The 24,486-nt window shown below is 41.5% G+C and overlaps 1 protein-coding gene across 1 annotated transcript in view; it reads right to left on the reverse strand.

Annotated features, from left to right (window-relative positions):
- Positions 1-24,486, reverse strand: part of fer1l6 (fer-1 like family member 6) — a 110,807-nt gene that overhangs the window by 69,206 nt on the left and 17,115 nt on the right. Inside the window, exons 7-14 of the mRNA XM_048595947.1 lie at positions 24,169-24,355; positions 22,393-22,585; positions 16,997-17,304; positions 14,093-14,201; positions 12,760-12,937; positions 7,984-8,104; positions 6,274-6,374; positions 1,932-2,022 (exon numbers count right to left, since the gene is read on the reverse strand). Of these exons, the coding sequence (XP_048451904.1) occupies positions 1,932-2,022; positions 6,274-6,374; positions 7,984-8,104; positions 12,760-12,937; positions 14,093-14,201; positions 16,997-17,304; positions 22,393-22,585; positions 24,169-24,355 (1,288 nt within the window). The remainder of the gene's footprint in view (positions 1-1,931; positions 2,023-6,273; positions 6,375-7,983; positions 8,105-12,759; positions 12,938-14,092; positions 14,202-16,996; positions 17,305-22,392; positions 22,586-24,168; positions 24,356-24,486) is intronic.

Raw genomic sequence — 24,486 nt, forward strand, 5'->3', positions numbered from 1 at the left:
AACTTTAGACCATTTTAGTTTGGTCTAGTAAGTATTAATTTGGATCTAACCTCAACCAAATAGCTGAGGTATGCCAATTTTTGACACATATTGGCTCTTGCCATGTTTAAAAGCTCCTGTACCTGTAAGTGCCTTTTACTGAGCAAGTTTAACAGACACAAAAATAGGGGATACTGTAGGAGACTACAGAAATTAAAGAAAATCTTCCCTGAACTTTTCTGTGGAAGAAACAAAATTATTGAGGCATTAAAAGAACGGTGTATTTTGAAAGTTTTCTTTGCATACATTCTTTTATTGGACAGGGGTGAGAAGAAATCTGTTGGACTGATAATCATGATTTATCCAGTCAGACCAGTGATGGGACTGTTTGTTTTCTGATCTATGTGGGAAGGTGAAGCAGCATATGTGGTGGACGAGATATAGCTGGAGTGTGGACACAAGATTGTGAGAAGGTGTGATAGTACTTCCAGAAACCAGAACTGGCAAGCCGACCTATAAAGGACCCAGGTGTCAATTCAGGACAGAACTGAAGTCAGCCTGAACTCAGCCATTTTTGCAGAGTGGTCCAGCTCCCAAAAAGGGAAGTTTGAAATTATTTCTTCATTGTGCCAGGAGAGAGCAATTGTTCAATTTTTTGATGCTGTATGTCATTGGCCTTTGGTTAATTCTGAATTTAAATAATAACCCAAATTTATGTTAGAACGTCCAAAGTAGATAATGTGCTGATTGTCTCAAGGATTCCTTCAAATCACAGGATTAGGTCTATTATTAATCTAAGCTGTAATGTGTTTTTACAAATAGTCATCAGGTAGTAAAGACATTGGGTATTGCTTAAAAAAAAAACACATTTTGTCCTAGCTTTTTGTTTTGTACTCATCAGGACATTTTAAAAGAATTACCAAAGTAAAGAGGGAATGATATTTATACTATGAGAAGAGAGTGCTGATTGGCTATCAAGTGGACTCTGCTTGGTCACGACATTGCCATGGAGAATATATCAGTTGAGTGATGACTGGCAGTTAACTGCTAAGCTTTGTTTAAACTTAAACCAAGTAGATTGGCTTTGATAGGTCAAGGCATTCCCATGGGCCAGAGGATGTCTATCATCTATTTGGTTCAGTAAAAACAGCACAATGAATGTACGCATTCTTTCTGCCTGCAAAGAACAGGCTCTGTGTATTAATATATGTAGTTTCCATCACACATAAATACACCACACTGCACAGCCGAATGTCAATCTTAAATTTGTTGTTACCACAAGATTAGAAGCTTCTTCCATATATTTTTAAGAATTATTCTTACAAAATTGCAATTCAAGTCTTTGTTCAATAATTGAATAAGGAAACAAAGCATTTGGATGTGACACAAAAAAGTTGCTGCCGCCCAGTATTTACTTTCTCGCCTTCTCCAATGGCAAATCCCCCTGCCCCCTAAAATAACCTTTCTGGCACCTGCCAACAGCCTCAATGACCTTGTGCTGGCTCCAGTACAATGAGCTGCACCAAGCCACTTATCCGCAACTGTAACACTCTGAGGTCAGATCCTTCAGCCTCCATGCTCCAAAGGGCAAGGCGAGCTGTCAGTCAGCCACCTAACAGTTAAAAAACCCCCATCATCTGTCTTTTCCATACATTAAATCTCAAGGAATGAATTGCATTGGGAATAAATTGTGGAAAGGAGGCTAGAAGAAGTTGATGGGAATTAATACTTGTAATTGTCTTTTAGCTGCTGTACTTTGACAATTCTAAGAGGCATCATGTCTTAAAGGCCAACACACCAAAATATTTCTTCAGAGCTGGTCACTTCAGCTGAAGTCCAGCACAACCTCCATTGTCACACCTAATTTGATTTCTGCCTGACTTTCTGTGGCTGAACAGGAGCAGCTTTGAGGTCACAGCCTTTATACACACTGTGTTCAGTCAGTGTCCTACCAGTTCCATCCTGCTGGTACTGAAGCGTTTCTTGTCAAGGGCCGTTTGTTCAACGCCTTCCATTTCCTTTTCAGTAAAGCTGGCAAAATTTCTGGAACACAAGTCCATTAAGTTATTAGTTAGATAAGTGGGTGGCTCTTTCACATTCAATAGCAAAGGTTCATTGCTAGCACTGAATTTCAAGGGAAAGTCCCACCAACTGGCTACTGCTAACAAAAAACTTTGAATAATTGACATAAATGAATCATTTGCTCATTGTAATCCTGCAATTCTTCTCAGCAGCTAAAGGAAGTCAAAATTAACTCATTTATCGCTCACCCCTGATCGCTATCCAGTGGCATGCTGCTAAGTCTCTGAATGGTATTCTGAGTGAAAGCATGAGATGAATTGACTACCATTCCATATCATAGAATCACAGAAGCTATGCCTCTAGCCAAGCTGTTATTGTACACCTATAGCACTGGTGTCCACCTGACAAACTGAAAAAATGCCCAAGCATGACTTGTCCATAAATAGCTATAATTTGACCGATTTACTGCCCCATCAATCTACTCTTAATCCTCGTTAGTGTGAGGGGAGGGTTGTTTTGCTATAAGGCATCAGATAGTGACTGACAATGATGCTGAGCTCAGATTCAAAAGAGCCACTTGGCCTCAGTCCAAAGCCTTGGGCTAAACATGAACAGAAGAGCTGAACTCCAGAGGTGAGATGAGTGACTGCCCTTGAAATCAAGACAGCATTTGACCAAGCATGGCACCAAGGAGCCCTGGCAAAACTGGTCAATGAAAACCAGGAAGAAGACTTTCCATTGTTTGAAGTCACTCCTATACAAAGGGAGATTGGGTATGGTTGTTGGAAGCCACTCAGCTCCAGGACATCTCTCCAGGAGTTCCTCAGAGTAATGTTCTAAATCCAAGCATCTTCAACTACTTCAATGCCATTCCTACTTAAAGGTCAGAACTGGGGATGACCACTAAGGATTGCACAATGTTCAGCATTATTCACAAATCCTTAGATACTGAAGCAGCTGATATCTGCGTGTAGCAAGGTTTGGATATCATTCAGACTTCAGGTGATAAATCTTTTATATATATCCCATATAATATATATTTAAAAGCATAAATACCAGTCAATGACCATCTTCAACAAGAATGATTCTAACCATCTTCTCTTGACATTTAATGGCTTTATCGTAATCAATTCCACACTACATGAATATCTTTTAGCTTACCATTGAGTAGAAACTTAACTGGACATCTCTAAAATGTATTTCATGGCATTCCTAATTGCCCTTGAGAAGTTAATGATAAGTCCCTTCTTGAGTCATATCAGTCCATTTGTGAAAATACACCTGCAGTGCTCCCAGAGAAAGAGTTTCAGGATTTTGACTCAGCAACAATGAAGGAATAGTGAGAGGCAGGGTAGTGTTTGAGAATAGGACAGCAAATTGTAAGTGGTGGTATTCCCATGTGCCTGCTGTTCTTGTTCACTTAGATATTGCAGGCGGTAGTTTTGAGAAGTCCTGCTGAAGCAGCCTTGATGAATTGCTGCAGTGCATCTTGTCGATGGTACACACTGCTTTGATGAGGAAGTGAATGTTGAACGGTTGATGGGGAGCCAATCAAGCAGGTTGCTTGTCCAGGTTAGTGTTGTGCTTCTTGAGTGCAGTTGGAGCAACAAAGCCAGTGGAGAATACCCCATCACATTCCTGAACTGTGTTTTAAATCAGGAGTTGACTTTCTCACTGCAAATTACCCAGCCTCTGATCTGCTGTTGAATTCATAGTGTTCATACAGCTAAGGGAAGTCAGAAGTGTGGTGCTGGTGGAATTTGAAATCAATGAATAAAATCTGGATTTGTAACCTAGTCTCAGTAATGATGACCTTGAAACTATCATCGATAATTGAATGAACCAATCCAGTCCCTTAGGAAAGGAAATTTGACATTATCTTTCAGTCTATATTCACACTATTGTAGTTAACTCTTAGCTGCCGTCTGAAATGGTCAAGCAATCCACTCAGATCCAGGGCAATTACGGTTGGGTGACAAATGCTCCCTTGCCAATGATGTCACATCCCGTCAATGAATAAAAAGAATGAAGTGCAGTTTAAGGCATGCCGTGTTTATTCAATATCACTTAAGTTCCAATCAGGTGATTCCCTGAACATAATCCTAGCAAAGATATTAATACAAGGCCTTGGTGTGACCAACACCGAGAGTATTGTATGCCAGTTATGTTTCATTACCTGATGATATATTTTTCATAGAGGGAGTGCAGAGAAGATCCACTAGGCTGATACTGGGGATAGTTGGACTATCCTATGAGGAGAGATTAGTTTGATTGGGCTTCTTTAAGTGTAGAATAACATCCCTACTTCTGAAGTCAAGTCCTCTTGCAATGAAGACCAAAAAACCATTTGTGTTCCTAATTGCTTCCTGCACGTACCGGTCTGCTTTCATCAATTGGTGTACAAGAGTACAACTAGAGTTTCGAAGGATGAGAAGGGATTGATTGAAATATATAACATTCTAACAGGGCAGGGAGGAAGGTTTTCCTGGTGGTGGATTCTATAACCGGTGGACACGGTCTAAGGATAGAGAATAAACCATTTAGAATTCGGATGAAGAAAAACTTCTTCGCTCAAACAGTAGTGAACCTGTGTAACTCTCTACCAGAAAAGGCTATGTAGATCAAGTTATCGAAGAGCGAATCATTTTCAGATTTTGAACACATCCAGGGATATGGGGAGTAATGGAGAGCATTGAGATAGAGGATCAGCAATAATCATTTGATTATCAAAGCAGGCTGGAAGGGCTAAATGCCCTACTCCTGCTCCTAGTTTCTCTGTTTTGATGCTTCTATGATTTTTGACAACATCCAGAATAAATCACCCCCACTTGACTGGCACCACATTCACAAATATTCGCTCCCTCCACCACCAATGTTCAGTAGCAATAATGTGTATCATCTGCAAGATACAATTCACCAAGGTTCCTTAGGCAATATCTTCCAAACCCACAGCTACTACCATCTACTAGGACAAAGGCAGCAGATACATAGGAGCTCCACTACATGCAAGTTCTCTCCAAGATGCCCATTGACTTGGAAATATATTTCCATTACTTTACTGTCACTTGGTCAAAATCCTGGAATTTCCTTCCTAACAGCATTGAGTCTGCCTATAACACATGCCCTGCACCTGTTCAAGAAGGCAGTTCACCACAGCTCTCTATGGCATCTCAGAATCGGCAATAAATACTGGTTCAGCCAGTGACACCTACATCCCATAATTTCTTAAAAATCCAGCCCTTTGGCATTTCAGTTTTTTGGTCACCATTTGTTTTTCTTAATCCATTTTTGCTTTTCTAATCTTATTCTTCGTTGACTCACGACATTTTCTGTGTTGTTGTAAGTATCTTTGGATTATCTATTTGTTTAAGCCCTTTGTTTAAAAATTATTCAGTCAAATACTGAATATAAATGGTCTGCAAGATTAGAGTGCAGCAACATTATTTAAACAGGTAAAACATATCTGCTAGTATATGGATCAGGAATTAACACCTACAAGTGGAGCAATAAGGTGCATCACAATCTAGCAGAGACTTAACCATAAAATGTAATTGTTATAAATAAAAACATGAATTCCAAAAAGAATCAATATAAAGATAAATTGCTGCAAGTATTCATAAAATATGTTTATACGGCTAAAAGAATGAAATGTAAATTGCATTTAATTCTGGTCGCCACATTACAGGAAGGATGTGAAGGCTTTGGAGAGAGTGCAGAAGAGGTTTACCAGGATGCTACCTGGATTAGAGGGTATGAGCCACAAGGAGAGGCTAGAAAAACTTGGGTTGTTTCCTCTGGAGCGGTGGAGGCTGAGGGAGACTTGATAGAAGTCTATAAAATTATGAGATGCATAGATAGGGTTGAAGGTCAGAATCTTTTTCCCAGAGTTGAAATATCTGATTCAAGGGGATATGCATTTAGGGTGAGAGGAGGAAAGTTCAAAGGAGATGTGAGGGGCAAGTCTTTTACACAGAGAGGTAGGGGTCTGGAACGCGCTGCCATGGGTAGTGGTGAAAGCAGGTACGATAGGGGTGTTTAAAGGGCTTTTAGATAAGCACATGAATATGCAAGGCATGGAGGAATATGGACCAAAGGCAGACAGAAGGGATTAGTATAATTTGGTGTCATGTTTGGCACAACATCAAGGGCCAAAGGGCCCAATACTGTGCTGTATTGTTCTATGTTCTAAATTTGGAAATGGAAAGGCATTTGGGGTATTGTGTAACTGTATGAGTTCTCAGTTGGTATATCAGAGTCATTTGAGTATTTTACCTGCATCTGACTATAAATTCCCACAGAATAGCTTTCATCTTCTCATTCACTCTAGAGTCAGAAACCTTCATGTATTCTTTGATTTCTTTCAAACCTTCTTCCTAAATAAGAAATTGAGATAAGGGATAAAAGTGTCAAGCTCCTTCATGTTTTTTTGTGGGGGTTAGGCTCACTATATTGTGACCAGTTTGCCTCTTAAACACTCATTGCCAAGTGTGTCATTGATACTTAACCTTCAATAAATGGTTACACATATCATATCTACTTTCACACTTGGGAACTTACTGTACAGCACACGCAAAAGGCTCTAACATATGCAAATGCCTCATGCCGATGATATTGGACTTTGTAGAGAAGCAAATGCACAATTCTTTATGGTTGGCTAACAATCTGAGTTGATAACCAATTAACATTTGGTTCCCCAGTAACACAGATACTGATTTCTGCTTTACAGTAAAAATCCTGCTAAATGATCTTGAAAAAAGAATTGTGGTGGCTTTACAGATGTCAGCAAAGCTCAAGGCAGTGATAGAGTGATTGTACTGTTGGGAGAGGAATGTTGTGGAAGCCAGAAGCTTTGATAATGTGAAGGTTATGGCAAAGTTAATGGTGGGATCCCATTTAAATTGATCTTTCTGCCTGGTCCACAGTCAACCAGCCAGATTGAACAGCTGTTGAGTGGAAAGACCAAGCTGGAAGGGTAGGGTAAAGAAGGGAGGAAGAGGAAGATCACAGAGATCGTGACAGATAAGGCACTCCTGCTCTCTAGGCCTACAAGCAATGCTGGAAAAGGTACTTACTGGATCCAATCCCACACTCGTTATTTCAGTTACAAATCACTGGGGAAATTACTGCTGCTTAAAAGTGTGCATATTGAAATAACTGACCTGCCCTCCAAGGAACAGGTTATTCATCCAAACCCCATGTCAACACCCTCACCACCACAGTTGACCCTCATTGAAACTGGAAATAAATGGATTTGAAGCAGGTTTGTATTGGGTTCCAGATTTTTGACATTTCAACCTCCTTTTAGGCCCCTTTCCCAGGTAGGAGGAATTGAGGGAACTGAGTATATTGCAATTGTATAGCAGGAGGGCTGGTGGTAGTTTTGGTGAGTGTCTCAGTTGGTGCAGGGACAGATTGAGGTGGGGGTATGGAGGGGCATGAAGGGTGGGGAATAGAATAAAATATCATTTGGTGGGGGCACATTAAGACACTGAGATGACAACGGAGAGGATGATATTAGGGGAAGTTGGAATCTTGGAGTAGGATGTTGGCTAGTTTGTGAGGTCAGGAGGAATTGCTGTTCCCAATGGCTCACGAACAGTCCTACCCCCAGTACACCCTTCCCATCCACCAACCTTCATTTTAGCAGCTTCTTTCAAAAGCTCAAACAGACCAAAGTGCCAGGCAAGAGAGTGGTACTTCATGTGCACATCGCCACTTACCTTTGAAGCAGAAGTGGCCAGATTTGAAGCGGCTGAGGATGAATGTAAAATTTTCAAACCATTAACATTTCACGTGACCCATTCCTAAGGGTTAAATTTACCCTAGGAGAGTGGAGAAGGTCACTGATATGTGGAAAGGTGGAAAGGCTGATCTTTTAGGGACAGGTAAATTATTGAGAAAGGGTCAGAGAGAAAGTTCAACAAGTTCAGTGTAGATGGAAGAAATTAATTATTAGGTAGCTTTTTAAAAAAAAACACTAACAAGCCTGTCAGCAATTTTGTCCAGGACGTTAGAATTGTGTAGCCGAAAGATTTGGTTCTCCCAGTGACTCTTGACATAGATGCATGGTTTCTTGTTATTAAATGGCAAATAATAGTAACATCTGCAAACAAAAGAAGGGACCGAGTTAGGATCAGTCAGTGTATTTGTTACTTGTGTTTTACTACCTGAGCCAAAGATTTCAGGAAGCCTGAGGACCGGGAGAGTCAAAGCCCTACCTTCCACATGGTCTCCCTGTCTAGATTAACAGAAATAAACAACTTGTGTTACATAGAGTTATAATCAGAGTTCTCGGCCCTTCTCCAGTTCCACTCCATTTGTAATTTTCATCACTCCACCATTGGCCATGCCTTCAGCTGCCTGGGCCTTAAAGCTCTGAAGTTTCCTCTCCATTCTCTTTTTAAGATGGTCTTTAATGCCAACCTCTTGGACCAAGCTTTTTGTCACCGGTATGACTATCTCCTCATGTGATGACGCTCCTGTAAAGTGTCTTGAGACATTTTGCTGTGTTAAAGGCAAGTACACAAATTCAAGTTGCTGCTATCACTGTAGAAAAATATTCAATAGCATAATACAGTAAGGCGAATCAGACAAAATAGATGTCCACCCATAGAACAAGGTATTTGGGAGGTGGCCTAAATTTGATTAAGGTGGCTTTTAAGAAATGGTGCAAAAGATGAGGAGGCACCTCGAATAGAGTGTTTAAATGAATGAAGCCATTGGTGGAGCTAAGGGAAGGAGACACAAGAGGCCAGAAGCAGAGGAATGGAGTGTTTGGGGAGTGGAATTTTTGGAGAGGTTTACTGTGGAGGGGTAGAGAAAGATGGAGGAGCAAGAGCATGAGGAGATTTCAGTACAAGCAGCTAGAAGACTTAGATTCAGTACAGATCATCTAGGGCACTGGTGATAGTTGAACAGGACTTGATGCACATTAAAATACAAACGGCAGAGTTTTGAATGAGATAAAGTTTGTTGAATGTGGAAGATGGAGTGTCAGTCAAAAGAGTTTGGCATAGCAAGAGTTTAGCATTAGAAATATTTCACATTATGTCTCGTAATCCATTTTTAAAAGCAGTCATGCTGCGTTGGAGATTTAGGTGGCTGGATATTGGTTGATGTGCCTTAGGGTAATTGTGATCTTCCAAAATCATTCTAATTGCTTTCAGAATTTAGAGGAAACTTTCCTAGAATGCTCTTCCTCTGAATTTGCTTCGGTTTTATCTTTCGTTTACTTTATACTAGTCCCAGGAATTGGGAGTCCTAAATTGGCACAGAGATGCCATTCTACCTATCAAGATCTTGCCAGCATTTTACAGGGCAATGCTGTCAGTCCCAACCTGAGGCTCTGTTCTCTTATCTCTTATTTCCCCTGGTTTCTCACTATCCTATTTCTCTTTGAAATCATTGACTGTCTCCCTCTCCACTTCATTTTGATACGTGAGATTAATAGGGTTGTGATACGTAGTTATGATGTGACTGTATAGGACGGTCTTGACCTGCTGGTCCCTCCATCCATCATTTCCATATCTTTGCATTAAAAGATTTAAGTGGGTCATTGTTCGATGGGAACTTGTAGCCATTAGCACATTTACTTGGCTTACAACAGCTTAGACAATTCATCAGTATCTTCGGGTCTCCTAATGTAACCAACACAGCATCATGCTAAGTGCTGATCACAAGCACTTGCATGAGGTATTTTGGTAAAGGAGGATGGAATTTTAATGATCTGGGAGTACCATTTGTATAAGCCTGTTGTTTATGTTTGAAATGTAAATCCAATGGTGGCACTGCACATAAACTGGGATTTTGAACTGGGGTTTTGCTTTTGAAGCCAGCCCATATGGAGGCTAGTTTGACAAACCCCATTGAGACTTTGATTTAAGTGGTTAGTCTTTTCAGTTTTGTGGAACTAATGTCGCATAGTTTTACCTATTTCCTACTATACTGGTCTACCTTATCTGAGGATGCAGTACGTAGATGGATGCAATAAATCTTTAGTCAACTAACACTTGTCTGCAAAATCAATAGTTTTTGTCTTGGAGTGATTTGACTTGACTTGATTTATTGTTGTTAAGTGCACCTAAGGACAGTGAAGAGTTTTATTTTGCATGCAGTACAGGCAGATCATAACATACAAGGACATACAGACCATAGGGTAAACAGAGCGAGGCATACAAAGTTACAGTTGGACACGATGTTCACAAAAGCAAGATCAGCATTAGGTTTGAAATTTGAGAAGCCCGTTCAGTAGTCTAATAACAGCGGGGAAGAAGCTGTTCTTGAACCTGTTGTGACATGTGTTTAAGCTTTTGTATCTTTTGCCTGACAGAAGTGGTTGGAAGAGATTATGACCGGGGTGAGAGGGGTCTTTGATGATGTTGGCTGCTTTTCCAAGGCAAAGTAAATTGTATGATGGTCTGGGCTGTGTTCACAACCTTCTGTAGTTTCTTACTGTCCTGGCAGATCAGTTGCTGTACAAAGCTCTGATACACCCAGACAGAATGCTTTCTATGGTGCATCTGTAAAAGTTGGTGAGGGTCCTTATGGACATGCCAAATTTCCTTAGCAAGTTGAGGAAAAAGGGGCGTCGTTGTGCCTTCTTGATCATTGCATCTACATGGGTGATCCAGGACAGATTGTTGGTTACCGTCACTCCCAGGAACTTGAAACTCGACCCCCTCCACCTCAACTCCATTAATGTAGATAGGGGTGTGTCCTCCTCCTTTCTTCATGAAGTCGATGATTAGCTCTTTAGTGAACAATATCCCAGATTTTACAGGTTTACCAATATTGTTTTGGCAAAAGGCATCAAATCAAAAACAAGGAAGGAAACCTCCTGCTGATTACTACGTACTGCACGTTGCACCCCCACCTTGGCTGATGAATCAGTTCTCCTTCATGTTGATTACCAATTACAAGAAGCAATGAGGATGACAGGGGCACAGAAATGACTCTGGATGGAGACTCCAATCTCCATCACCAAAAATGGATCAGATGCACCACTACTAAAGTCCTAAACAACTTTACCTGTTGGATTGGGCTTGCAGCACGTAGTGAGGAAACCAACAAAAGGGGGAAAAAAATCTATTGAACTTGTCTTCACCCATCTACCTGTCACAGACACGGGCATAGGAATGTTTCAGTAGGAGAGGCCACCACACAAACCTGTGGAGACAAAGTTTCATCCTCGCATTAAGGATACCCCCCACTATATTGTGTGGCACTACCACCATGCTAAGTGGGACAGGTTTTGAACAGATCTAGCAACTCAAAACTCACCTCCATGAGTGCTGTGGGCCATCACCCATGTGTCAACCTGGTGAAGCTATAAATACAAGGCCACTTGCATGCTAAGCAGTGAAAACAGCAAGTGATAGACAGGGCTAAGCAATTCCATAACCAACTGATCAGATACAAGTTCTTCAGTTCTGCCACATCCAATCGCAGATGGTAACAGACAATTAAACAACTCACTGACAGTTGTCAAAAGACTTGTCAAGCAGCACTTGCTTAGCAATAACTTGCTGCTCACTGACATTCCACTGCTGACCTCATTTAACTCTTGGTCCAAACATGGACAAAAGTGCTGAATTCCAGATGTCTCTTATCTTCAAGGTCTCATTTGGCTAGGCATGGCATCGAGAAGCCAAGCAAACCTAGAGTCAATGGGAGTCAGAAGCAACATTCTCTGCTGGTTGAAGTTATGCATGTCAAAGAAAAAGATAGTTTTGGCTTTTGGAGGCCAATCATTTCAACCACTGAACATCATTGCAGGAGTTCCTCATGGGAGCATCCTAGGTCCAACCACTTTCCTTCCACTGTTAGGATGAAATGGAGATTTTTCTGAAGATTGCACAATGGTCAGTATTGTTCATGATACCTCACATAGTGAAGTAGTACTTGTCCAAATGCCCAACTGTACCAAGACCCAGTCAATGTCTAGGCTTAGTCTAATAAGTGTCAAGTAACATTTGTACCATGCAAATGTCAAGCAATGACCATCTCCAACAAGCAAGAGTTTGAACATCATCCCTTGGCATTCAATGGTGTTACCATATTTGAATCTTCCACTATCAATAGCCAGGAGTTACCATTATCCAGAAACTGAACTGGATTCACATGAATAAATAATGTCACCAAAATTAGATTAGAGGATAGAGATCTTGTAATGCGTAATTCAAGTCCTGACTCTCTCAAATCTCTTCACCATCTGCAAGATATAAGTCAGGAGTGTGATGGAATACTCGGCACTTGCATGGATGAGTGTAGCACCAAAATCACTCAGGAAACTCATCACCATTCAGGAGAAAGTAGTCCATTTGATTGGCAACACATCCACAATCCTTGATATTCACTCTCTCCACCACCAATGTAGTGGCAGCAGTGTGTGTTATATACAAGATATGTTGCAGTGACTCACCAAGGCTCCTTCAACAGCAGCCTCCGAACCTGTGACCTCTACCACCTAGAAGGACGAGGGCAACAGATGCATGGAAGCAGCACCACCTGTAGCTTTCCCTCAAAACAACGTATCATTCTGACTGGGAACTTTATCGTCGTTCCTTCACTGTTGCTGGGTCAAAATCCTGGAAGTTCCTATTAAACATCACTATGCGTATACCTAAATCACATGGACTGCAGTAGTTTCAGCAGGCAGCTCACCGCCACCAAGAACAAGTATGAACGGGTAATAAATGCCTAGCTAGTGACACCCACATCCTGTGAATGAATAAAAAAGGAATAGATATTGAACTCTACCTGTTGCCTTCAGTTAGCAATGGTTTCTCAGGGGTGCTCATTGATTTGTCGGACTGAGACATATCACCTGGCCCACTGCCATTCAACAGAGATACAGTTTCACCCTCATTCACCACTGGTGGTCGCCTTTTGGTTGGACTGGATGGAGAAACTCTGTCTATGACATTTCCATAATTCCCTGCAGAAAGGAAATGTGAAATGTAACTTCTCATTTACGTATCCTTGCTTTTGAGCCATTAATGCATTTCTTAGCAACACCTCCTAAAAAAGAGAGGATTAGAGGTGCCTTTACACCCCTAGTTTCCAAATTTATTGGCCTGGGTTTTGCTGACAATGGCAAATGACCAGTAGTCGCCACTTGTATCTGCCCACAGATTGCACTAGAACTTATGATTATCACAGCGTTATTATGGTTATTAGAGGAGATCATAAGATCAGCAATTTTTTCCACTGATTTCAATGCCAAGCCTCACCATGAGATATTGTTGTGGGGAAGCTGCTGCTGAGGAAACAGGGAAACAGCAACCTCTTGATGCCCTGGTTACCATGTAGACAGCAGAAGTTGTTATTTGAATCACTTGTAAATAACACTGAGCTAATGGCCTCACCATTCTTATGACGACTACATATGGGCCACTTTGGGAATAGCGAGGAAGCAATCAATCCATGCAAGATATGCTGGAAATTCTTCAGGAAACATTCGTCATTGTTTGAAATGAGCTTATTTTCCAGTGGATTTATACAGTACAATCACACAAACATTTGCTGCAAAACCATCATTGAAATAACTGGACAAATGAAAAATTGGGGAACACAAAAGTGTCAGCCAATGTTTGCATTTACACATGAATGCATTGATGTGGTATTATCACCTTCTTTGGGGAGTCATTGTTTGCCAGTGGCCATAAAGACCGATTGGAAGCGTACAATTTCCTCACTGACCATATGTAAGGCTACTAATGGGTTTCACTGTTTATTCTGTCTGAAGTTAGTAGGACGTGTGCATGCAACCAATTTTCCTCTCTTTTTTGTCCTATCCCTTCCTCAGAGAGTGTGATGTAATGAGAGAGATATTAATGAACAGTTGAGGAGTGTGCTTTCTCACGCTGCACCGAATGACTTCTCAGTACAGTATCAATGCTGTGCTTACAGACTTCAGCATCTACAGATCCAGTAAAACATTGATCATGAAATGTATTGAAACTAACATAGGAATATAGGAACAAGAGTAGGCCATTCAGTCCATCAAGCCTGCTCCATAATTTAGTGTAATCATGGTTGATTAAATACTTCAATGTCATCTAAATGAAGAGACAAAATTGTAACTCCTTACCTAACGACACCTCAAAGCTGATTGGTTTGTCACCAATTTTCCTATCAATCATTGTTGCCTCAAATATTGTACCAAACAGAAGAAAATCCTGGACAGTTTCTTCATCAGACTGGAAAAGACATTTGTTCATCAGATAGTAATTCTGGAAAGACTATCTAAATACAGAGATATCGCAGAATCAATGCTTCTTCCAGTCCTTTGTTTCTCAAATGACTAAAATATTTGTGACAAAGCAAAACAGAATTTTCTAAAACCCCAACTGTGAATCTTTCAAAAGGTGAGAATACTTATTTCAGTATGAATCAGACTCTGAAACTCCACCCCTACTCTCACCCAAAGGGTAAACAAAGACAACACTTAACAAGAAGACGCTCTCTCACAACATTTAAAAAAAAGTTAATTCCAAGGTTGAAAAAGTAGCCAGATAACCGCTTTGGTGGGCAGGGTGTCTAAAAATTCCACTCTACCTCCCCACTCAGGCAGGCAGAGTGACTACTGGCACCCTGGCCAGCCATTGGCTGCTTGTCCCATGTAGATTCATAGCCTTCTATTGCATTGAGAAACTAAATGCTGTTTGTAGAAGATAATGGCTCAGAAAAGGTGAATGTTGGAAACTGTAATAAGCTCCATCTAATCTGATGAATTCATACAAGCTTGGTTGTGGAAAAGGCACAACATTTTAGGATCTCATGGAGTGAAAACCATATCTGAGACCCCTCATAGATGTAGTGACAGTAGCCAGAATCTTACAGGGGCCTGAATGATGTAGTCTATGGAGCAAAATGTGGCAGCATCATGTGAGAAGTCCAATGAGACCCATCTCCACGTTGGGGGCAACTCGTTGCATCTTTTAACTAAGGTCTAGATGAGATTCTTGCTAGGCAGTGGTGACTTCTTAATAGACAGCAGTGAGTTGCGAGTGGCGAGTTGTCTATTCAAGGGAATTATTGCTTGTTATTGGGGAACCAATGGCATAGTGGCTAGTAATCCAGAACCCCCAAACTAATGCTCTGTGCTTATGCTTTTAAATCGAAGGTAGTGAAATTCGAACTCAATTGTAAAAAAAATTGGAATTTAAACCTGGCCCAGTGGTGCCAGTTGCTATAAAAACCCAACGTTTTTTCATTCATGAGGGCTTCATTAGCTAGGCCAGCATTTATTGCTCAGAGGGCAGTTGAGAGTCAATCGGATTGCTGTGGGTCTGGAGTCACATGTAGGCCAGACCAGGTAAGGATGGCAGTTTTCTTCCCTAAAGGACATTAGTGAACCAGATGGGTTTTTCATTACAATCAACAATGGTTTCTTGGTCATTAGAACCTTAATTCCAGATTTTCACTGAATTCAAATTCCATCTCTGCTGTGGCAGGATTTGAAAATGGGTCCCCCAAGCATTACCTGTGTCTCTGGATTAATAGTCCAGCGATAATACCACTTGACGATCGCTAAGGTCCTGTAGGAAGGAAATCTGCCATCCTTACTTGGTCTGGCCTACATTGGATTCTAGACCCACAGCAATGTGGTTGATTCTTAGCTGTCCTTTAAAGTGGGCCAAACAAGCTACTTTTATTAAGGAGCTATAGGCGATGGGCAATAACTGTTGGCCCAATTAATGATGACTATATCACATGAACAAAAGAAATCATCTTATTAACTTGACATGTCACCTCATTATTATACAGCTGTTCTTCCTACCAGCACCACAAGCAAACATGACACTGAGAATTCTTGGTATGAGTGGGTACCTGGCGACTCCAGCTGACCAATACTGTGAAGTGCCGCTATGTTCTTAGCAACAAACAGCAGAATCTATAGCGATCACCAGCAATAGATGTTGAAAGGTAGCTGTAAGGACACTTTGCACACATGGACAGGAATCCCCGACTCACAGATTGGGCCAGGCTGTACTAAGACTGCTCACTCACTGACTAACCACTCGTTTATTTAGCACTTAACTGCATGCTTGCACCAACCCTGCTTTGCCAATTAGTGAACTCACCTAACCAGGCAGTGCTCAGTCAGGGTACATCTTGCTGTACAGCAGTGTACTATGTCAATCTCACACCAGCACCAGGTATCAGCAGCTTACACGGTAAACACACTGCATGTGCAGTAAGCAGGCAGCCCATGGCTCAAAGTCTTAGGGGAACAGTCCTCACTAAAGTGAAACCTGTCAGTCCTGGCACTCCAAAACCAATCCAGGGGATCGGGCACAGCCAAGCATCCAGCTCTGGTGTTCTTGGTCAGGGGTCTGTGCCTCCACAGTCTGGGGATTGGTTAATGGTCCACAGTATCCAGTCTGGAGGCTCAGGCTCACGTGGTTGGGGGAAATGTACAGATATTGGTCAGAGGTCTGGGCGCTTCTTGTCTGCAGCTATCCCGTTGGGTCACGCAAGGGTGTGGGACACAGTCAGTCCATCAGGTCCTTCTGCAGAAGCTAAGGGGAACAGGGGCATTTTGGAGGTTGCAAACAGACCACTGCCTTGGGAAGCAGGCCCAGGGACCTACTCATGGACATTGGGGGCTGTAGGTTGAGGGTTAGGGGGAGATGACAATTGCGAAGGAGGCAATGGTATTTGTAAGAGGGCCTACCATAGAAAATGGATAAGAACAGAGTCATGTGGGAGGGGAGGGGGTTCTCATCCAGGATCATCCTGGCTTCAAGCAGGAGGACAATGTATGGGATGGACATCTCAATAGCCAGGAGCTGGGGGCCAGGCAAAGACACATGTTGACAAGTCTGATTCCAACAAAAGACTTTGTGACTTCAATCAAACTTGAAAATAGTTACCAGGTGTAATAAATCCAATAAACAAAGTTGTCACTGCAACTTCATTCCTTCCTGAAGTTTCATGCCCTTTTCCCCAGATAAATGTAGAAAAAAAACCCAGTGATTATAAAACAAACCCAAGAAGATGGCTCTATTGATTCCACTTCAACTTCAGTAGAATTTGTCTTATTAGAAGAATTAGAGGATTTGGATTCTTCAGACGTATCTTTTGGTACATTCTTCAACTCCTTTGTAAGCTTAGAGACTTTGGAATCTATTGCACCCGCTGACAGAATTTCCACTGCGATTTCAATCAGGAGCCGGCCCCTGTATGATACTCCTTCTCCAAAACCTTCGTTGAGCTCCTGGTAATCGTCCAGTAGGGTATAATTGCGAGTAGAACCATACAGATTGATCCATGCTGGTCCAAAAGTTGGCAAAAAACCTGAAAGAAAAATAAGCTTTTCATTTCACATCACTTCTTAATTTTTGAATATTAAAGTTTTATTTAATGATCATACTCCTTTCGTTTTGTCTTTACCATCTGTATACTATTATCTTTCTGGAGATTGACTCCATTGACTAGCCTCCTGTATGTTTTCTTTATCCCTTTACTTTCCAAAATCATTTAGTCGTCTCTTCAAGCAATTTAAATAATCGGTTTTAATGCCTTTACCTAAGCCTAATACCACAATTAAATTCCCTTTCGCAGAACCCTGTAGGGTCTTTTCTTAAGAGATGTGGCTTTCACTGGCAAGGCATTTGTTGCCCATTTTTAATTGCCCTTGAACTTAGTGACAAACTAGGCCATTTCAGAGAACAGTTAAAAATCAATCACATTGTTGTGCTGCTGGAGTTACATGTGGGACAGACAAGGTAAGGATGACAAATTTCCTTCCCTAAAAGACATTAGTGAACTAGCTGAGTTTTTGTGATGATTGATCTCAGTTCGTACGGATGCCAATACTGAAACTAGCTTTACAGATTTCTTCACTGTATTTAAATTCTACTGGCTGATGTGTTCAATGAATGTATGACACCAAAGCATTATCTGGGTTGTTAGTCAAATGACATTCCTATGATACTGTCATCTCCCTCAAGATTATATTCAATGGCTTGGAATTTTACTCCATTGCAATGAACAATTTGCTTAAAGCAGTTGTGTCAGTTTTGCATAATTCCTGGAAATTTCAAAGCCACCATTTCAATTTCTTCTCTCTTGAAAAGAAAACAAATCAATTTTCTAAGCTAGGTTCTAGATTCTTGTCTCAGGGAACCAGGGAAACTTATTTAAGGCTTCCATTCCTGCCATATTTTTTCCTCTCAGATGTAGGAAGACAAAGGTTGGATTGAAAGTCCCACAGTGCAATGCAGGATGAGTATGGGGGTAGTTTGGATGCAGAGGTGTGCTGGTTAGAAGGTCCACTTTGTTTTTCAAGTACAGTTGCCCAGCTCCCAATACCATTCGTTAACCCCGTGAAACTCACTTCAAGAACATCTAATGGTCCCTTGTACTATCTGTGCCACCATGAGTCCCTTTTATGCCTCTTCATCTCCTCCTTCTCCTCATATTACCCAAGGTCTCCTCCATGTCCCTGCAAACAGCTATGTCCTCCTCTTAGCCCCATGCCACTATTTATCCTATGTGGCCACACAGCCAGTATTCACTGTCAGCTTACAACAGGATGTCTTTAATATGGATATGAAAACATTCCAACAATTATAGGACCAAACATTCTGGACCACTGCTGCACAACCATCAAAGATGCCTACCACTCATACCCACTCACACTTCAGAAAATCTGACCACAGCGCTGTATTCCTCCCCCCAGCTTACAAACAGAAGCTGAAACGAGAGAATTCTTCACAAAATGAAGTACAGTGCCGGTCCAAGGCAATGGAAGTCCGTCTCTGGGACTGCTTGGACCCGATGGACTGGGTCATGTTCAAGTTCAGCGGAAAACCTAGACAAATATGCCACTATCGTCACTAACTTCATTAGCAAATACATGGAGAACTATGTACCAAAGAAGTCAATCAGAGGGTTCCCCAACTGTAAACCTTGAATGAACCAGGAAGTCCAATCTCTACGGTAGACCAGATGTGCAGTATTCAAGTCGGGTGACCCAGACCAATACAGAAAATTCAGGTATGACCTCCACAAAGCCATCAGGGAGGCCAAGAGGCAGTACGGACCAAGTTAGAGGTCCAAACCTACCAAACAGAGTCCTGCCATCTATGGCAAGGCCGAGATAACATTACAGGATACAAAATGAAACAGTGTAAGACGGCAGACAATGACATATCCCTCCCTGACAGGCTCAGTGCTTTCTACGCTCAGTTTGAGCAGAATACCACCAGCGTGGTGACACCTGCCCCGACAGCCCCAGACACACCTGTTCCCCCTGTCACTGCTTCAGACGTCAGATCAGTCTTCCTGGAAGTCAACCCAAGGAAAGCAATGGGCCCGGATGGTGTCCCCGGCCGAGCACTCAGATCCTGTGCGGACCAACTGGCAAAGGTATTCACCAACATCTTCAACCTCTCCGTCCTACAATCCAAAGTCCCTCCTGCTTTGAGAAGACCACCATCAACCCCGTACCCATGAAAACACATGCAGTGTGCCTTCATGACAACCGCCCAATAGATCGGGCTTCAATAATCATGAAGTGCTTCAAGAGGCTGGTCATGGCCCATGTCAACTCCAGTCTCCCAACCTGCCTTGATCCCCTACAGTTTGCCTACCAACATAACAGATCCACAAGGATGCCATAGTCTTAGCCCTGCACTCATCCCTGGAACATGTGGACAACAAAGACATCTACATCAGAAAACTGCTCGTTCACTACAGCTCCACCTTCAACATCATTATCCTCCCCAGACTGATCTCAAAACTGTGTGACCTTGGTGTCGGCTCCACCCTCTGATTTCTGACCCATAGGCCGCAATCAGTGAGGATAGGTAACTGCACCTCCTCCACAGTAACACATAACACTGGAGCCCTGCCAAAGATGTGTCATTAGCCCCTACTGTACTCCCTGTGCACCTACAACTGTGTTGCCAAAATCGGAATGCACGCCATCTATAAGTTCATTGATGACACCACCATAGTGGGACGGATATCTAACAACGATGAGTCAAAATACAGAAGGGAGATAGAGGGCTTGGTGACGCGGTGCAATGAAAACAATCTGTCTCTCAATGTCGGCAAAACTAAAGAACTGATCATTGACTTCAGAAAGAAAGGAGGAGAACACGCCCCCATCTACACAACAGAACTGAGATTGAAAGAGTGAAGAGCATCAAGTTCCTTAGAGTGACGATAACCGATCTCCTGTCCTGGACTTCCATGTAGATGCGACAGTCAAGAAGGCACAACAACGCCTCTCCTTCCTCAGGCAGCTCAGGAAATGTGGCATGTCCATAAGGTCCCTCACCAAATTCTACGGATAACCATTGAAAGCATACTGTCCGGGTGTAAAACGGCCTGGTATGGCAACTGCTCTGCCCAGGACCGTAAGAAACTACAGAAGGTGGTGTGCACAGCCCAGACCATCACGAAAGCCAGTATTCTATCCATGGACTCTACTTACCAAACACTCAGCAGCTTGCTGCTGCAGAAAGGCAGCCAACATCATCAAAGACCTATTGCACCCTGGTAACGACCTCCTACAACCTCTTCCGTCAGGCAGAAGATACAGAAACCTGAACACACGCACCAGCAGGTTCAGGAACAGCTTCTTTCTGGCCATTAGCCGAGTGTTGATTGGACTGTAGCCTCAAATAATGTAACCTGTATACCTCTAAGTTTTTTTCATCTCTACATCCTTTGCTTACTGTGATCTGCCTGTACCTCTCGTAAACAAAGCTTTTCACGGTATTTCACTACACATGACAATAAAATCAATCAAAATCAATCTCCAAATACACCATACTGAAAAAAATTCTCCTTCATAAAAGCATTAAAAAAAATCCCTCAAGTGGTCAGTCTATTGTAAAACAAACATTTATTCACTTACTACAGGATTGATAATCCTTTAATAATCTCTTAAAACATCAAATCAAAACCTATCAAAGCCCCTACTTAGAATTGTGGGTCTGGAGATTCGGAAATTGAAATTAGTATTAACAATAAACAGAGTATTTAAAAAAAACCATTGCAGCTCCTGAAGAAATGAAACTGAAACACCAGATGGCACTTCAGTTCCATTTCAAAGTTGATTACCCATCAATCAAATGAATGGAGCACATGGTTAGTAATGCTTTAAGTTTCGACAGCTTGGCAGTTTTTTTTAATAGTTAAGGATTTCCTAATATTTCAATCACAGCCACAACTGTAAGAAAGACAAGTTTCCTACCATTTGGAATGCATGATTGATTTTCTCCAAGGGTAAAGTACTCTAATGCGTCTTGACACTTAAATAATGCTGGTTGATATAATGGATAATTTACCTTTGCTGACGAAGCCCTATGATGTATCACTGCAGTGCAAACACATTTACGTTACAATAGAGTATCTAATAGTGACATCTTAAATTCTCAAAACATTTAACAATTAAAGGTCAGAATACTCCCATCTCCTCCGCACACTTTCCCCAGTGATCTTGAATTTGCCAATTTGGTTACTTTTTAAATTGGCTCTTCCGGGAGCCATCCAAACACAAGGATATTGAGGGACGGGAGGTAACCAAATTTGCTATAGGGCTGTCAATGGTGGCCCCAACATTAGAAGAAATATATGAAGGGTCATGACCTAAGACATTGCCAACTATAGAAAATGGCACATGAAAGTACAGCAGGGTTTGAACTGCATATTTTCAAATTACTAGCAAAAGTATTAAAATTGTTTCTCCCACATCTTCATTCACATCTCCATCACCAAATTGGAATTTGGCCAACAGCTTTTAGGAAATTGTCCACAACAAAAAAAGGTCCTAATTTTTCATCTGTGTCCCCTCTCGAGGGTCAATAAAATCCTTCCTGTTATTCAGGGAGCTGAAAATATACACTTTATGACCAGAGTCAAACTGTATAGAAGTTTTTCTGAAATAGTACACTTTATGTGGAGGCTCGCCCACCGGAAACACAGATCAGACAATTTTGTAACACTTTCCACGACCTTCCATCCATTCAAATTAATGTTTGGAAACTTTTACAGGGTGTGCCCAAATTACTAATTGTATTGGCAGCCAGTGCAATTCTGAGGCAAGAGTAAAGCTGAGGAAAATCACCCTTTATAACTTTCACAACTTGTATTTAGTAATGAGTGTCAATACTTTGTTTTCTTGATGGCCACAAGTACAGCTTGCAGATCTGTTGAAATCTGAAGAATTCATTTCAAAATCTTAAGTATATGAATAAAAAAGGTAGCAATGTTCACAACAAATCACCACCTTGCTGTTGATATATATTTTAGTTCTAAATATTGAGCACTTAACAGATTTCATTTTAGACAAACTATTCATTTCAATGAAAATTTTAAGTGGTTATTGATTTTTTTTTTAACTGAAAAATTTTACAAATGGGATTTAACCTTTATCTCCATCCTGTTCATTTGATATTTTCTTCAAGTCAATGTAATGAGTTCCTATGGCAACATCATTAACATTTCCTTCATCCCAAACCTGAATTTTGACTCGTCGACAAAGTGGTGGAAACATTTCTTTGAAAATGATCTGCTCACTCCAGACAGGGTCAGCACAGCTTTTCTGTACAGATGTTCGGCCCTGAAAACAGAAGGAGACAGTAAAGGTAAAGTTCTGTCATAAGAGAAATCGAGAGAAGAAGTCAGTCCGTGTCGACACTGGCCACATCTCCTGTGGGCCTTTGAAGGAACTACAACCAACCAAATTCAAGCACCTTTGGAATCTGGATCTGGGTTCAGCAACAGTTACATTTAAATGATTACCAATTTACATAGGACAGCAGCTGCACGTTGTGTTGAAATATATTTTCAGGGGTTCTGAAGGAATACAAATTCCTGTGATACAGGAATTCATGACAAAAACTGATTAAATAGCATGGTAACCTCAGCCAGTGCAGGAATTGAACCCACGTTTTTAGTATCACAAACAAGCCATCCAACAAACTGAGCTAACCAACACTCATTGTGTAACTCCCACCTCCCATCTACAGGAACTATTCCAAAGTCTATAGACACTTGAAAGAAGACCACTAATGCATTAAGAGACAACAAGGTGCACGGCTGGATGAACACAGCAGGCCAAGCAGCATCATAGGAGCAGAAAGGCTGACGTTTCGGGCCTAGACCCTTCATCAGAAAAGGGGGAGGGGAAGGGGGTTCTGAAATAAATAGGGAGAGAGTGGGAGGCGGATAGAAGATGGATAGAGGAGAGGATAGGTGGAGAGGAAACAAACAGGTTGAAGAGGCGGGGATGGGGCCAGTAAAGGTGAGTGTAGGTGGGGAGTTAGGGAGGGGACAGGTCAGTCCAGGGAGGACGGACAGGTCAAGAGGGGGCGGGATGAGGTTAGTCGGTAGGAGATGGGGGTGCAGCTTGAGGTGGGAGGAGGGTATAGGTGGGAGGAAGAACAACTACCACTAATGCATTCACTATTTCTAGGGTCAATTCCCTAAGTGCTTTGGAATGTAAATTATTGCGCCCTGGGGTTTATTGGCCTTTAATCCAATCATTTTTCCAGCACCATTAATGCTAGTTTTCTTCAGTTCCTCTCTCACTATATCCTGTATTGCTCAAAATTTTTATAATGTTATTTGTGACCTCCTTTGTGGCAACAGAACCAAAATACGTATTTAATTGGATTGTTAACTCTTTGTTCTCCTGTCACTGATTGCAAGGGACCTATACTTGTCTTCATTCATCTTTTTCTCTTCACATGCCTATCGTTTGAGACACTGAATGACCTACTGCTGTTTCTAAACCCCAACAGCTTCCTCACGCAGGTTTCGGATTAAAGGTCTGGGGCATTGGGCCCAAGATGCATTTTTAAAGAAAGGCCTAATTTTCTTTCAGTGTGAGAAAAAGAGAATAGCATTATACCCTACAAGATGTCATGGTGGCCATTTCAACCACCTACCTGCCCAGATTCTGCCAGTGAGCCAGAGCTAAATCAGTCCTTTGATTTTGACGTAAACAACATAACATAATAGATGGTAAATATCCTAGTCATAAGTCTGAGTAATCCTATTCATGAATAATGAATAAGGTTAGATAAAAGTAAATAGGAGGCAACAAAAGTTGATTTCAAGTTGCAATCCTGTTGGTAATGTTGCAGAATTATGCAATGAACTTGCAAATAAACAGAGAAATATTTGAAAGGTAGTAAATACCCTTTGACCAGAAAAGGTGACAATGACATATGGATCCACAAAATCCTTGTTGTCTCCCATGAGTGCTTTTGTTACATTTGCCACAAGGCTAGAATTCATCTTCGGCAGTCCCTGAGCTTTGTAAATCTTCACAATAAACCTTGCCCATGGTCTCTCAATTGGAAATCCAACTGGAATAAGTAAATTCCTAACACAGACCAAAAATTGTGTTGTAAATAAAAATGCAATGACTTCTACATTTTATTGAAAAATCAAATAATAACTGAACCACAAAACGTAGTTTGAAATATGAGATAGCAGGAACTGCAGATGCTGGAG

This window comes from Rhincodon typus, chromosome 4 (genome assembly GCF_021869965.1).
Source record: "Rhincodon typus isolate 14 chromosome 4, sRhiTyp1.1, whole genome shotgun sequence".
In the NCBI taxonomy this organism is placed as follows: Eukaryota; Metazoa; Chordata; class Chondrichthyes; order Orectolobiformes; family Rhincodontidae; genus Rhincodon; species Rhincodon typus.